Source organism: Macaca thibetana, chromosome 11, assembly GCF_024542745.1.
Source record: "Macaca thibetana thibetana isolate TM-01 chromosome 11, ASM2454274v1, whole genome shotgun sequence".
Lineage (NCBI taxonomy): Eukaryota > Metazoa > Chordata > Mammalia > Primates > Cercopithecidae > Macaca > Macaca thibetana.
The window spans coordinates 128,887,851-128,905,022 of record NC_065588.1 but is presented as its reverse complement, the minus strand read 5'-3'; the positions used below and the strand labels follow the sequence as shown (position 1 = coordinate 128,905,022).

The 17,172-nt window shown below is 61.7% G+C and overlaps 1 protein-coding gene across 1 annotated transcript in view; it reads right to left on the bottom strand.

Moving 5' to 3' along the window:
* The window catches only part of FBRSL1 (fibrosin like 1), a 95,894-nt gene that overhangs the window by 41,342 nt on the left and 37,380 nt on the right, over positions 1-17,172 (bottom strand). The window contains 1 exon segment of the mRNA XM_050747734.1: positions 15,826-15,861. Coding sequence (XP_050603691.1) covers positions 15,826-15,861 — 36 coding nt within the window.

Genomic DNA, 17,172 nt, shown 5'->3' with positions numbered 1-17,172 from the left:
CGTCACTATCCTCACATTCGTCACCATCCTCACCACCATCACCATTGTCACCATCCTATCATCATCATCACCATCCTCACCACCGTCACCATCACCATCGTCACCATCACCATCATCGTCACCATCATCGTCTGCCCACAAAGCCAAGACCGAGAAGATGCCCTCTACCCTGGAGTAGATGAAGTCTTAGTCTGGGAGTTTTAGAGTCTCTCAGCCCTGGCAGTGCTCATGCTTGTCTATGATCCTGACGGCCAAGGCTGGAAAGGTGAGCCCTCCTGCAGCCACAAGGAGACCCTGACATCAAGTCTTTCCTTCTCTACTCGTCCTGAGCTCCAACGGCAGCCAGCAGGCAGCAGCTCCCTGTACCATGGTCTGCCAGCCTACAAGGCCCCTCTGAGTCTGTCTGGCCTCACCATCCAATAATGGCCCTCGAGACCACTTGTCAGTGCTTGTTCTCTCCACCCATGCCCTCAGTCAGTCCGGTTTTAAACTGTGCCAAGGCTCGGGGCCCCTAGACCACTTAAACCCGGGTGCCTGGGATGGGAAGTAGCAGTCGGGTGATTCTGGTGAGTGGCCATGGGGACAGCCTCTGCCCCCGAAACACTGGACTCCCTTCCTTCCTCCTGCCCAGGGCTCTGGCCCTCACGCCTAAGGTGTGGGGCAGCCAGAGGGAGGCACCTGCCAGGGGTTCCAGACCACTCAGCAGCGAGGGTCGGAGGCCAGGTGTGAGCCAGGGCTCCCCACCCTAAGCCCACAGCTCAGCTCCCCCAGGCCCTGCCTGGGCAGCTCTATCTGCCCCACCTCTATCCCAAGCTGGGTGTGAGAGCTGCGGTGGGACTGAGAAGCTCAGGCACCTGTTTCTTCCTCCATGACAGTGGGTTCCTCGACCACCCCAGGGACCACTGCGTATCACCATATTCACAGATGTGGCTGTGAGGTGGGGATGCCTAGCACCTCCAGGCTCCATTAACGGCCTTCCCAGACCCTCACATGTGGGTGGACAACGGCCTCGAGACATGGCTTTTAATTAGCGGCCTTCCCAGACCCTCACCCGTGGGTGGACAATGGCCTTGAGACGTGGCTTTTAAAGCCACAAACTGGTTTGGTTTGGCCTGATTTATTTTTTAAAAATTGGCTGCCAACATTTGAACACCTGGAGACTTCTCATGAGCACCAACAGCTGCTTCCTGCTGAAAACAGGAAACTGCATCCCCGCCTGCCAGCTCCCTGTGGGCTCCTGACACCTCCCCCAGCTTCTGGGCCCCGGCCCTGGGGTGTCGAATGCTGGGCACAGCCCAGAGTTAACGTGTACCCTGGAGCCCGGTCTGGGCCGGTCCTGGCCCCACTGCTTCACAGAACCTGGTCTGGGCCGGTCCTGGCCCCACTGCTTCGCGGAACCTGGTCTGGGCGCCGGTCCTGGCCCCACTGCTTCGCGGAACCCGGTCTGGGCGGGTCCTGGCCCCACTGCTTCGTGGAACCTGGGCTGGGGGCCGGTCCTGGCCCCACTGCCTCGCAGAACCCGGTCTGGGCAGGTCCTGGCCCCACTGCTTCATGGACACTGGACACCGTGGCAGAGGTCTCTTCACTTCTCCAAGCCTCGGTTTCCTCATCTGCAGAGACAGCGGCACCTTCATGGGGCTTCTGAGTTGGAGGCGGCAACATGCGTGGCAGGCTCGGGACAGCAGCTGCTGGCATCCAGGCTTCATAAATGGGAGCTGCCATCAGTGTCACCTTCACTGTCACTGTCACCACCACTGCCACCAACCTCTCCCCCTTCCCCCATCCCTCAGAGGCATCTGAGCCCACCCCACAGCCAGGCATGGGCCCTGCCAGTTGGCAGTGCACCGCTGCTACCCGAAGAGCCTGGAGCGAGCTTGGCCCCCATCACCCAGGCCTCCCTGCACCCCTTCCAGACCCTGGGCGGCTACGGGCTGGGGTCGGGGCTGCCTGTCAGCCCCGCACACGGGGAGACACCAATCAGCACGGCTATTAAGCAGCAAAGGACGCCTTCCCTTCTCAGCGCGAGCGTTAATTACGGCTTCGCTGCGCTCAGGGGCCGTCTGATCCCACTGCTCAAACAAAGGCATGAAAAATTCATGAGCAGGGACCCAGCATTGAGGTCGCCGCTCCCAGGGGTCCCTCGGTGTCTGGGCCCCGACCAGGCAGGATGGGGAGGAGACAGGAGACAGAGGGGCCAAGGGGCTGTCCTGGGGAGGGTCTGGGCCCTGCACTGGACGAAGGTGCTGGAAACACTGCCAGCCTCTGCTTCCACCTCCTCGGCTTCTCATCCAGGCGAGCTGCCTGGGCCCAGTGGGTGGGAGAGAGGCTGAGGCAGGGCCAAGGCTGCTCCGGCAGGGCCAGTGAGGGCCGGGTTTCTGCCCCGAGGCACTGCATGAAGGTTCCTGAACACAACTACCTGGGGCAGGGGGCCCTGACCCCTCCTCACCGGCAGAAAAAATGCCCCCACAACATGGGCGCCTGCACCGACCCGAGGTGCCTCGAACAGTAGCAAGGCGTGGGCGGGACGGAGTGGAAAGGCCTGGCCTGAGCGTCAGTGAGAGGCCAAGCTGCTGGGAATGCCGGTGCAGAAGCCCCACCTGGCTGAGTGTGTGCGGCCTGAGTGTGCACACGTGTCCTCCATGGGGCCTGGTAAGCCGTGTGTGCACACCCAGGTACCCGGGGACACGAGGAGCATCTGCCGTGTGCACGTGTGCCATGGTGCATCCTGCGTGTGCCAGTTCCCGACCCCTCCCTGTACCATCTGGTCATCCTGCCCTTGGTGGCTTCTGCCCTCAGTGTCCTGCCACGTGTCCCAATGTCTGTATGTGGCATGTGGGCACCTCAGGACCTGCCACAGAGCCGCATGCCACTGAGTGGGGAAAAGGGCCACCTGTGCCGCCTGTGCTGGGCCCTTGTGGGGCAGACGGCGGCTCGCTTGCTTGATCTATTCTGTCTGAACCTGCAGCCTGGAAACTCCAGTTCCCTGGATGGCTCGGGGCGGTCTGGGGAGCAGCTCTGGAAGGGATGGGGCAGGAGCATGAGTGGCTGTGGGCCCCGTGCCCTGCCCTGTGGGACCCCATCTTCCCAGATGGCAGTGCCAAGGGGCCCGCCTTCATTTGGGCTGCACACTCGGGCGGGATACAGAATGTATTCCAATCAAGTGATTTGGCTGAAATAAGGGGCAGGGGTTGGCGTGGTGCCGGTGGCCCCCAGGGCTAGGAGCAGCTGGGAAGGTTTCGAGTTGAGCTTCACACTGTGTGAAACGTCTCATCATTGGAAAGCCCCTTTCGGCTGCCTCAGTCCTGTGAATCCGTACTCCTGCACCATGCGGGCTCAGCGCGGGCTCCACTTCCCTTCCCCTCCATGGGCAGAACTGGGCTGCCTGGGGGGGGGCAGGGCGCGGCCAGGTGGGGGGCACATGTGCACTCACCCCACGCAGCCAGGCAGCTACCTCCGGGGTGGGGGGTGCATGACCACTGGGGGGCTGCTGGCTCCTCATAGGCAGGGGGTTACGGGTGTGGGTACTGGAGCCTGGAGCCGCAGGGCCCAACTCTGGCACTTGAGGGTGAGGTGCCTTTGGCCTCCCACAGTACTGGCATGGAATGGGATGGGTGGGGCCCATTGAGTGGATTTGCTCCTGATGTGCCTCGGGGTAGGGGTGTGGTGTGGGGCTGTGCCCCCAGGGTCACAGCAGTATCAGCCCATTTCATAGGTGAGGAAGTAGAGGTTCAGAGGAAAAGCACTTTCTTCAGCTGCATGGTCACTCAGCAAGGGCCTGGAGCTGAGCCCAGGACTCAGAGCTGGGGATCTGGGCTTGTGGGGCCATAGGTGTGAGGCCAGGAGCTCTCCTGACATCGGGGAGCATCCCCCGCTGGGTGAGGCAGGTACAGCGAACAGTGGGCTTGCCCTGGAGCCTTTTTCCAAGTGCTGATGTGGTGAGCCCAGAGCAGGCACCATATACACTGCAGGTGGCTCGGAAGCCCACAGGATGGCCGGCAGGGACAGTGCGTGGTACGCGGGTCAGGGGGCGTGTGGAGCCCACTGAGAGGGGATGTCTGGCCTCCATTCTGGCAGGGTTGGGTGCAGGAGACAGTGTGGGGCTGGGCTCTGCTGCTGCACCAGGCCAGACGGAGGTGTGCCAGGGACCAGAGTGGGTAGGTGGCCAGGACCAGCTGAGCACACTCTCAGGGTGACCCACAGGGAATGGGGCCCAAGGCTAAGGGAAGGCGGCACCTGGCGGGAGGGACCTGGGGTCAACTGAGAGAGGGCTGGGGGGCAGGACTGGGTGGGTGGGGGAACGGAGCTGGGAGACTGGACTGGGTGGGCATGAGGCTGGAGGGCAGGACTGGGTGGGCCGGAGCACGGGGCTGGGGCTTCCTGGCCCACCTGACAGCCAGCTCCTCCCTCCCTGACCTTGATCCTGGCATTGACGCCTCCCGCCCGTTCCCCGGGCCTTTCTTCTCTGGAGACTGGAAGAGCGGGTGCCTGGAAGGAGCTGCTGTGGGGTCCAAGGGGTGGGGGCTGGGCAATGTGTGGGGATGTGGCTCATACTGGGCTCACTCGCAAGTTGCCACAGACCCACCTGCTGCCCGGTGGGGACACTGAGGACCGAGTGCATGGGAGCCACCAGGGTGCAGCCTGGCGGTGGGGCTGGGTGGATTCTGAGTCCTGAATCCAGGCTCTGAATCTGTGGCAGAAGCCGCGGAGGCCACGCTCACCCTCTGCTCAGGGCCCCGCCGCACTGAGGCCCACCAGAGTTCCTCTCGCTGTCCTGGGAGGTGGAGGTACCCTTGCACCTGGTTACACAAAATAATCGGGCGGCGGGTCCTGAAAAATGCCATGCTTGCTTACTCAGCAAATTCAGCTTTTATGAGTGTTTAGGCTTCAAACACCAATTACCCAATTAATGAGCAATTAACAAGCAATCAAGTCACTGCAGCCAACAGCCACAGCCACCGGGAGCTGCAGGTGAGGCCCTGGAGCACACACGCCAGAGCTGGGCTTGCCTGTGCACCCTCCCCACAGCGCCGAGGCCCCATGGGCTGTGCGCCCGCCTGCGAGGCTGCCTTCCGGTTGGGGCTCAAGCCCCCAGGAAAGGCTGTGCCACGCGGCGGCCCCGTGGCCATCACTACCAGGGAAAGCTCTGGGCTCTGCAGCGCCCACTGGAGGCCCCCACTTAGTGCACCCAGCACAGCCCACGCTTGCCTCAGGCCCTGCAGGACTCGGGCAGCCCTTGACCTCCAGTCTAGGCCCGTGAAGAGACAGCTGGGGATAGGAAAGGGGAGAGGTGGGGCTGTGGGGCTGGCACCCCTGCCTCTGGCCCCAGGATCTCTGGAGGCATTTCTGAACTCTCCCTGAGAGCTGCCAAGGGAGACCACTTGAGGGGCCTGGCGAGCCACGCGTCAGCAAGAATGTGGGGCTGGAGCCCTGGTTAGGAGGAGAGACAGCTGGAGAACGCACCCTCCCAGGCCCCTTCCATCTCAGGACCTCCTATTCTCAGGACCTCCTATGAATCGAACTAACTCCCTCCCAGGCCTGCCCCGAGGGACTCAGCCCAGCCACAGCCAAGCTCGCTCTGACCAGGGATCTGGGTGAGCCGTTCCCCCAACGCTCTTCCCTGCCCCGAGGGACTCAGCCCAGCCACAGCCAAGCTCACTCTGACCAGGGGTCTGGGTTAGGGTTAGGCTCCTCCTGGCACTCAGGGCTCTGTGGCCCCCCTCCGAGTTCTCCATGCAGTGGCAACCCTGCCCCTCCACACGAGTGCGGCCAGCCCCTCTGCTCAGGGCCCTGATCCCACCCAGCGAGGATCTCCGACCAGCTGCTTGCTGATCCATGGTCTTGTCTGTTGAGAACACGGATCCTGTTCCCGAGGGTCGACAGGGTCCGCTCAGCTGGAGACATGGCAGGCACACACGTGAGCGGCCTGGGCTCCAAAGTCTGCACTACCTGCAGCCCCACGCTGCACTTGGAGAGGACAAAACTGTCCTCCTGGGGGCTCCCAACTGTCACAAAGATTGGGGCACTAGGTGCTGGGGCCAGTCCCCGAGGGAGCACTGCCCAGCCCCAGTGCAATTCCAGAACATTCCACCAGACATCTGCAGTACTAGAAACCTGCTTAGCACCGCCTGAGCCTTGGACCTAAATGCTCTAAAATGCACAAAATCACCTTTAATTTTCTCAAGTCGCGACTGCCACAAACGGAAAATCTGGACCAGCATTTGCTCTGTGACACCCTGGGACGCGGATGGGGAGGGCCCACCTCAGCCACCTGCAGGCTCAGCCCGACTCACACACCGGCATTCGCGCTGTGACGTCCTGGGATACGGGCCGGGGAGGGCCCACCTCAGCCACCTCCGGGCTCGGCCCGACTCACACACCGGACAGGAACCGTCTCACTCAGAACAGCTTTCCATTCTCCACCCAAGTGCACCTCTTCCCATTAAGTACGTGTCCCTGGCCACACGCTCTGTGGGCTTCACACCCACAGCAGAGGGCACCCATCACACGACAGGGTGGCCATGCAGCACATCCCTAACCCTCAGCCCTCATGTCCTGCTGAGCATGGCCACCTGGAGCCCCTGTGCTCTAGCCTTCCAGCTGTCTCCACACAGCAAGGGGGTTCCTGGCGACAAGAGCTGGACACCAGCCGCTTCCACTCCACCCCACCCCACGCCAGCCTGAAGACCCCGGCATGCCACCAGAGCCCCTGGCCTCACCATGGTCATTACCACACAGGCACGTGCACAACACGATCATATATACACATGTGCAAAGACACCGTTACATACACACATGTGCACAGCCACATACATTTTTATGTACACACATGCACACACAGTTATGCATGCATGTGCAGTTATATGTACACATATGCACATAATACACTTTCACATACACATGTGCACTCACACCGTCATGTACACATAGCATTCACACCGTCATGTACACATGCACTCACACACATCGTCACATACACATGGCACTCACACCATCACATACACATGGCACTCACACCATCACATACACATGGCACACATACCTTCATGTACATGTGCACTCACACAATCATGTACACATGCACTCACACACACTGTCATGTACACATGGCACACACACCTTCATGTACACGTGCACTCACACCATCATGCACACATGGCACACGTCATGTACATGTGCATTCACACATGCTGTCATGTACACATGCACTCACTATCACGTACACATGGCACACACACCGTCATGTACATGTGGACTCATGCACACACCATCATGTACACATGGCACAAGGTCATGTACACATGCACTCACACCGTCATGTACATGTGCACTCACACCATCATGTACACATGGCACACAGTCATGTACACCTGCACTCACACACCATCATGTACATGGGCACTCACAAACACCGTCATGTACACATGGCACACACTTTCATGTACACATCCACTCACACATACACCATGCACACGTGCACTCACACCATCATGTACACATGGCACACACACCATCATGTACATGTGCACTCACACACCATGTACACGTAGAACACTGTCATGTACACATGGCACATACACAGTCAAGTACATGTACACACATCATGTACACACATCCACACACATGTACACATATGTGCACTGTCATGTACACATGCACTCACCCACAGTCATGTACACACATGCACTCACACCATCATGGACACATCTGCACTCACAGTGTCATGGACACACATGCACTCACACCATCATGTACACATGTGCCCTCAAACTGTCATGTACACATGTGCACACACACACCATCATGTAACGTGCACTCACACCATGTACACACGTGCACTCACGCACACTATCATGTAACATGCACTCACACCATCATGGACACACATGCACTCACACTGTCATGGACACACGTGCAATCATGTACACATGTGCGCTCACACTATCATGGACACACGTGCAATCATATACACGTGCACTCACACCATCATGGACACACATGCACTCACACACACCATGTACACACATGCACTCACACTGTCATGTACACACGTGCACTCACACTGTCATGTACACATGTGCACTGACACCATGTACACACGTGCACTCACACACACCATCATGTACACACGTGCACTCACACCATCATGGATGCACGTGCACTCACACCGTCACGTATGCATGTGCACTCACACCGTCATGTACGCACGTGCACTCACACTGTCACGTACGCATGTGCACTCACATCATGTACACATGCACTCACACACACCATCATGTACACATGTGCACTCATACCATCATGGACACACGTGCACTCATGCCATCATGGACACACATGCACTCACACCATCATGGACTCACGTGCACTCACACCATCATGTACACAGTGCCCTCACACACACCATCATGGACACACGTGCACTCTCACACACCGTCATGGACACGTGCACTCACACACACCGTCATGGACACATGTGCACTCACATGCACTATCATGGACACACGTGCACTCACATCATCATGGATGCACGTGCACTCACACTGTCATGGACACGAGCACTCACACTGTCACGTACACATGTGCACTCACACCATCATGTACACACATGCACTCACACCATCATGGACATGTGTACTCACACTGTCACGTACACACGTGCACTCACACACACCATCATGTACACAGTGCACTTACACTGTCACGTACACATGTGCACTCACACCATCATGTACACACGTTCACTCACACTGTCATGGACACACGTGCACTCACACCATCATGGACATGTGCACTCACACTGTCATGTACACACATGCACACACACAGGACTCCTAACCCCTGGCCCCACAAACCTCCCCTCTGGGTCTCTGCCCAGCTGCTTCTCGGGGGGTTCCTGCACCCCCTGGGCCTAGTGTGCTTGGGGCACCCACAGCCTCAGCCTCAGCCTCACTTCCCCATGCACCTCCCGCTCTCTGATACTGGCTGCATTTGCTCCTGTTCCTCATCTGGCTGGGAGAGCTGGGATCTGGCAGCCACTGACCCACATACCTGCAGATCAGCTCTGCTCACCTCTTCACACCCAACCAGCACTGTCAGGGGGCCAGGCTGCAGCTCCCATCCTGCCTCAAAGGCCTCAATGGGGTTTCCTTCCATCTCTCTGCGTCCCCACAGTGGATGGAGTGTGGATCTCAAATTCACTCTCCTTTTTCTCATTCGCGTCCCTCCCAGCACAGCCCTGGCTGGACCAGAATAATTAATAAGCCTGTGTCAGGGAATGAATAAAAGATGGCCCCCCGGCCCCGAGCACGTGGCTGACCTTTCTTGGAGCCGATCGTATTAATATATTCTCGTGTTGTCAGGCTCAAAGTGCTAACTGCCTCATGAATTATTTATCAACACAAAAAGTCTTAACCAGAAACAGTGTTAACATTAATTCCTAACCCCCGTGTCACAGCAGCCCAGCCTGTTCCCATAATTGGATTTCAGCTTGACGGACACCCTGGACTCCAGCCTGGCCCTCTCCAGCAGGGCTGTGCACCGCCACCTTCACTGTCTGTGCCGCCCTCCTTGGTCGGGCACCTCCCTGCCCTGTGGGGCTGCCCTGCCTGGTGGACGGCTGTGGTCCCCGTTCCTGGGAGTGCTGCAAGGAGCTGTGGGCGGGGTGAAGGGCGGCACTTACGAGGCCCCCCCAGGCCAGGGTCCAACCCCTCCCCTGGAACCTGGGCTGGGCTGGGGGGCTCTGACCTGCAGAATGTGCTGGAATGGTGCCGCCAGCCTGGCTGAGGCTCTGGGAGGGCTGGCCACAGCTGCCTGGGCCTTGAGCCACTGAGGCCCAGAAGCCAGGCACGTAAGCAAAGCCACCCTGAACCCTCCACCCAGCCCAGCCACCAGCCACCGTCCCCAGGAGACCCCAGTGAGCACAGTGTAGCACAGAGGAGCCAGCCAGGCTGAGCCTTGCTCAATTCTCACCCATGAAACGGAAGATAAAAGAGCACATGCCAGCCGCGGGGAGTGAGTCCTGCATGGGCACAAGTGGGCAGGGAGGCGGCGAGGTGAAAAGGGTGGACAGGGAGGGGACCAAATCCATTGGCCCCATCTGGACGCTGTCCTGGTAGAGGGTGCGACAGGTGCAGCTGACGCCTGGGCCTCGGCTTCTGCATCTGCAGACGGAGGTGAGGCCTCTTCATGGACATCACCCGTTTGCAATCAAATACCACAGGTGGAGAAGTCAGATGATCTATATGCCATGGAGATGAAGGTGTTCTCACACGCAGACACTCTCTTCACCTGGGGCCCGACAACGCACGCCCTCCCACAGCCCACAGAGGCCAGGCCCCGAGTGGGGGTGGACGGCAGAACGGCCACCTCCCAGGACCCCAAGTCCCTGCTGCCCCCGTGCCGACCTCCCAGGGCTGAGTGGTGGTGCCTGGGCTGCTGGAACAAGCCCGGCCTGGACCCTGCCCCTCTCAGTACTGGGTGGGTCAGCCCCTCCGTCATTTAGCCTGGGGTGGTGGGGGACGGTGGCACTATCTGCACAGCCTCCCATCCTCCACGACCCAGCTCCCCCGCACCCCTCCCTGTTTCCTCCCGCAGCGGCGCCCGCCCGTCTCAGGTCCTGCACACACAGGCCTGCCCCTTCTGAGATGCTGCCCTGACCCCGGCCCACCTTCCCTCCCAGCTGGCAGCTGCTGCTCTCTGTACCGACTGGCTCCTCTCCCCACTGGAACAGCAGCTGCCTGAGGGCAGGGACCCTGTGTGACATGCCCAGCACGGAGACCAGCCCAGAGTCAGGCTGTGCTGAGGCCACTGCCCTCGGGCACACGATCACCGTGGCATGGACGGACAGATGGGTGGCCGATAGGGATAGGTGGTGGGTAAATGCATGGATGTGGGTGCGTGAAGATGAACAAATGGGTGGGCAGATGGGCACGGGCTGTGGCCACCACGGGTGAGGACATGGCTCAGCCCCCACCTCTGCAGTCCCCACACAGCAGCCAGCCTGAAAGACCCTCCTGTGCTCAGAGGTTGGGAGGAGACTGAGGCTCTCTGACTCCAGGCGGAGGCTGATGGGTTTTATTGCTTTTGTACAAATTGTGGCTGCTCAGAAGAGGCCCAAGGAGCCACGTAATGAGTGTCATAAACCTGCCTAGTGAAGACAGCGCCTGTATCGGGCCTGGTGCAGAGCGAGGGCGGCAGGGCCTAGGCGGCTGGTGGCATCTGCAGTGTCCCACCTGGGCACAGAGTCCCACCAGGGTCTCTGCCCCTCCCGCCCACCTCCAGCCTCCCTGTCCCAGGCCTGCCCCCAAGCACGCGGTGGGCTCCCTCCTCGGGGGCCTCAGAGCCTCCCACCGGCCCCGCTGTTCAAACCTGCGCCTGCTTCAGTCGGCCTGGCCCCTCCTCCCGCCCACTTCCAGACCTCCCTGTCCCTGTCCCCGCCGACCTGGCTCCCCTTCCCACCCGTCTGCGCTGTGCTTAACATCCCAACTGGGGCGGCAGCTCCCTGGCTTCCCTTACCAGGGCCTTTCCCGTCTGTCTCCCCACAGGCATGCCCTGGCCACGGCCACGCTCCGCACACACGGGCTAGAGGGGAGGCAAGGGGACCGATTTCTCCACACCTCAGTTTGTGCAGGGCAGGTGTCTGTGACCCTGATGGACGGCCTCGCCAGTGGGGACAGGAAGGGTCTGTGGGGCTGCGGCCAAGAGGGCGCTACTGGGGGCAGAGGAGGACGTGTGGGCATAGCCACGCAGGTGGCCCTTCTTGGCGGGCACAAGGGGCCGGGCAGCCGCATGGAGGACAATCCTGGACGGGCGGAGCTGAGTGGTGAGGGAGGTCTGAGGGTCTCAGTTCCCAGTCACTGAGGTGGGTGCCCATGGGTGGCCCCATTGGCCTCTCTGGGCCTGCCACCCTGTCTGGAGAACACGATGATCTGGTAACTAAATGCCGCGTGCAGGGTGAGATGGGTCCCTGAGGCCTGGGCCTCACCATGGGCTGCCACTGATACCCTGCAGCTCATCCGGCCCCTCACCCTGGCCCCTGCACGCCCCCTGCTGGCCACGGGCCCTTCCAGAACATTCTGTGCACGGGTGTGGGAGGGCAAGCCAGGCTCCTGTGCCGGCAGGAATGGCTCCAACCCCAGCAGGCTCTTGTGGATCCTCATTCTGTCTAACGAATCCGCCAGCCCCTGCCACACTGCCCCTGCCACACTGCCCCTGCCACGCTGCCCCTGCCACGCTGCCGTCAGTCACCACATCCTCAGGTGGAAGCAGCTCGACCTTACAGTGCTGACGGTGGCCAAGGAGGCCAAACCACACACTCGGGGCAGCAGCTGCTGTGGATGAGCAATAGCTGGGGCTTTGCTGGCCACCGATGTGGACAAAATTACACCACTTTCAGGACGGTTCATAACACCAGACCAGGTGAAGAATGCCCGTGCCGCTCAGCAACACGGGAGGCTGCCGGCCTGGCTGTGGCTCCTCAGTCACAGATAGGCAGCCAGTCACAGAGAGGCAGGCAGCAAGGGGTGCACACGTGAGCAACACGCAACACCACATGCACAACACGCAACGCCACATGCACAACACACCGTGCCACGTGAGCAACACAACGCCAAGTAGTTCACAACACACACCACGTGCACAACACGCAACGCCAAATTCACAATACACAATGCCACATGCGCAACACACGCCAAGTTCACAACACACAATGCCAAGTTCGCAACACGCAACACCACGTGCACAACACACACACAGTCACACGCGCGGGTGCACGCGCGGCGCGCACACACACGCAGAGGCCCAGCGAGGAACCCGTGACACTGCTCGACAAGGCAACACACAGCCCCACACAGCCCACCACACGGGGGTGCCGCGGACACGAGGTGCACACGGGCACAAGTGCACATACACACACACACATGCACATGCACACACGCCCACACACATACGGCAGCCCCAGCCTAGGGAGCACCCCAGGAGTCTGAGGGCCTCAGGGAAGTACCGAACCCCCACTAGTGGGTCCCAGGCTCCAGCACAATCCAGACCCTCACCCAGGCCCCCTGCCTGCTCCTGGGTCCTGCCTGTCCTGTTCCTGGGCACGTGTCCCATGGGGCCGGTTCTGGGTCCTCTGCCCCGGGGACTGTGGGGCTGTTTCTGGGTCCTCTGCCCCTGAGGTGGTCTGGCCTCCACCTGCCTCCAGTCCTCGGTGCCGGGGAGGAGCACTTTCAAGGAGGCCGGGCACCTCCCTGCTGTCTGCCTGGAGCCTGGGCTCTCACCTGTACCCCCCCACACACTGGACACAAGGGGCCCCCAGGGCTGACAGCGTGGGCAACTGAGGGCTACACCGGACCAGGGCCCCGGGTGCACACCTGCACATGGCAGGGCCCATCTGTACGCACCAGGGTCTGAAACACAGGTCTGTGTGCGCCGGGGCCCAGGGCACACACACAGGACCGTCTGCAGCCCTCAGGGTCCTCCCGGGCTCCTGCGGCTTGGAGGGGAACCCCATCCCCTGGGCAGCAGGCCGGCTCCTCCCCTGCCTTCCCCCTCCCCCCACCCCACCATCTGTCACTTCTGTGCCTCGGCTGTGGGGGTTAAGCTGCAAGCAGCTGGCAAGTTAATGACGGGCTTTCTCAGGAAACACAGAGAGTGCTCTGGAGAGAAGACCTGAATAACGAATGGAGACTAAGAAGCAGAAGGGCACCCAGTGGCTCAGGGCAGAGAGGCCCAGGTGCCCTGGGGGCCTCAGACCAGCTGGGGTGGCCACAGGAGGTGACCATGTGCACACCTCACCAGTAACAGGGGGCAGAGCCCACCTTCCGGAGCTTAAGACCTGGCCCTCCCCCTGACCCACAGTAAGCCGGCAGGAGCCCTGCCCGGCACTCGATGTCACCGACACTCACAGTCTAGCACCTACGCAGGGGCCGCAGCCCTCCTCCTGCCCATGGAGTCGGCATCAGGGCACCCCCCTTGGCCCAGGTGCCTCCCAGCAGCCAGGGCCAGGTGGCTTTAGCCTATTTCCACACGCTGACCCCGAACATGCACACCAGGAGCCGGCCTGTCGGGATATGGCTGAGGGCCTGCCCAGTACACCGCCCAGAGAAGGGTGGGGGAGCGTCGTCACACTCATGACGATGGCTGTCAGGACAACCACAGCCACCTCTGAGGGGCTGCCCCCCGCGCACAGACGACAACAGCAAGAGTGCCCAAAGCTCGCCGAGGCCCCACGCAGCACAGGAGGAAGGAAAGCCCCAGGAAGAGGTCCCTTGGGCGGGTGGACGCTCCAGGAACCATTGCCCAGAAGTGAGCTCCGGCCACCCCAGGTCAACGGCTCATGGACTCTGGGCCAAACCAGGTGAGAGGCCAAAGGCAGAACCCGGGGTGGCAGAGCCGAGCCCGGGGTGGCAGAGCCGAGCCCGGGGTGGCAGAGCCGAGCCCGGGGTGGCAGAGCCGAGCCCGGGGTGGCAGAGCCGAGCCCAGGGCTTTACACAGACCCTCAGGTGAAAGGGCAGCCTCAGGGGAGCTGGGGTGGGGGTGCGAAGGGCCCAGCTGAGCCCCTGCCGTGACCCAGTCAAGTGGCCAATTCCTGCCCATGATCCTGGGTCCAGGGAGCATGGTGTCCACTCCAGGCCTGTGGCTGCGCCGCCCATGCCGCCCCCTCACCGCCTCCTGCTCTGCCACCAGCAGAAGCTGTGGGACAGACACAGTGGGGCGTGTCCCCACCAGTCCGCATCCCCTCTGGCCTGGCCACACTGGGTCACTGATGGTTAATTACACACCCTATAAAAAGCTGCTGTGGTTTAGTGAGGGAGCCTCTCCGGCCTGGAAATTGCGGGGGCTGCAGGGACGGGGCGGGCGGAGTCCAGGCCCCCACCCTCCCACGAGCCGAGCAGGCCGTCAATCTGTAGAAATGGCTTTTATGGAGCTCTGGGTTTTATGATGTCATTAATGTTCCTCCTGATACTTACGGGAAAATGAAACACAGTCATGAGGAGAGCAGGGGACAGCGGTGATGGGGGTCGGGGAGATGGGGCTGGGCCTCCAGGTCTGGGGGACAAGGGTCGGCGCCTGGCCTCCCAGGCCATTCCCACAGTAAGTCCAGGCACGTGTGCAAGGAGACCTTCGCCGTGCCATGTGCACCCATAGGGAGGCACGGCACACCGAAACACACCCGCTCCCCCTGGGCATACACCCGCTCCCCCCCGGGCATACACCCGCTCCCCCTGGGCATACACCCGCTCCCCCCCGGACACACACCCATCATGAAGGCTGCACACGGGTCTCCTTCCCCCTGCCCGCCACGGGGTGCTGGCTCCCTGGGTGCTGCTCTGCAGTGCCCAACCTGGGCCCAGTCCTCTCTGTCCGGGCTGAAGCAGGTACCGGTTGGGGCATTGGAGGCGGCTGCTGACACCACGGACACCTCCACACCAAATGTCCCAGGCCCCCAGTAGGACCCCAGGAAGCAGCCCGGCCATGGTCCCGCGGATCCCGGCAGCCTTAGCCGCAGCTGGGGTCTGTGCAGGCTGACCACTCCGAGGCTCCTGGCAGGGCCACAGCCACAGGGCCAGCCCATCCCCCTGGGGCAGCACGTCAGCCTGGGGGCCTCTGGCAAACCGCGAGCAGGACTCCCCCGAATCTTCACTCCGGAGCTTGCCCGCTCCCCGCCAGCCCCATGGTGCTTGAGGCCAGAACCAGTCTGGGGCTTCAGAGGGAAAGCGGGCACAAGACGGGTGAGCTAGGTTGTGGGGCCTCGGACAGGTGAGGTGGGGGCCCGGTCCTAAGGCCCCAAGGGGACAAAGATGGTTGGGGGGGTGCTGGGGGACTTACAGAGTAGCCTCTCCCTGAGACCGCCTGCGCAGAGCTCTGCAGGAAGGAAGAGGGGACAGTCAGTGAGGCTGCGGCTCTGACCCAAACTCCTAGGGACGCACCCGGCCACCTGCCCCGCAGCCCCGCAGCCCCGCAGCCCCACAGCCCATAACCCGGCTGAGCACCTCTCCCGGGTGGGGACAGGTCCAGATGCCCAGGCCCAAGACCGCCAGCGAGACGTCCTCACAGGCAGGGGGCACGAGGGCTGAGGCCACGGGGAGGAGGACAGAGTTCAGCGTCATGGGGGTGCCGTGGTGGGGTCCTCCCCGGGGCTGTGTCCTCCTGGCCCAGCCAGTCTGAGGCTCCCCTGCAGCAGCTCTGGGATCCAAACCCGAGGAGGCTCCCACAGAGACACCCTTGGCTAGCTCCCTGTCCCCAAGAGGGAAGGCCCCACCAGAAACGCTCCTCAGAGGAGGCAGGAAGACCTAGGGGAGGCCGGCCCAGGGCCCCAGCTTCTGCTGACCTCCCTCCGTGCCCACCCACCAGAGGGGTCCACAGTTGCAGGACTTCGGGGAGGGTGCCCTGGCTAGTCATGGAAGGCTTCCTGGAGAAGGTGCCAGATGGAGCCCTCAAAGGAGGGTTTACCACAGGGGCCTGACAGGTGAAGGGGTCGGGGCTGGGGGATGGCAGCTGGGAGCCCCTCAGACATCAGGGCACACTCTGGTATGCAGGGGCTGCTGGGGTCCCCCATACTCTTGGTGGGGATCCCTCTGGTCTGCAGGGGCTGCTGGGGTCCCCCATACTCTTGGTGGGGATCCCTCTGGTCTGCAGGGGCTGCTGGGGGCCCCCCACACCCTTCATGGGGATCCCTCTGGTCTGCAGGGGCTGCTGGGGGCCCCCATACCCTTGGATCCCTCTGGCTTGAGTGGGTGTTGTGAGGTCTTCAGGACAGAGGTGTGGATCACACCAGCTACACACTCGGACCACCAGGGCCTCCCCCAGCCGGAGTAGAGGGGAAGCAGGCTCAGGGTTGCTGTAGTGGATGGGGTGGGTCACTGAGCCAGGCAGGGTGGGGCTCACGGAGAGGGTCCAGAGCAGCCTGGGGAGCAGGGGGCAGATGCAAAGATCCAACACCCCGAGGGGCAGGGCAGAGGAGGAAAAGGGGGGCTATGGGGCCAGCTGAGAGCAGCCCCCCACTCTCCCAAACCAATCCAAGACCCCCACTACAAAGTTGGGGAGGAAACCCCCTCCCCTTCCCCAGACAGACCCTTGCCAGGGCCAGGTCAGCTCCTGAAGGGCCCCAGGGTGTCAGGGGACAGAGCCCAAGGCCCTGGGTCCCGATGGGCCCACCCGCCAGCTCCCGGCTGT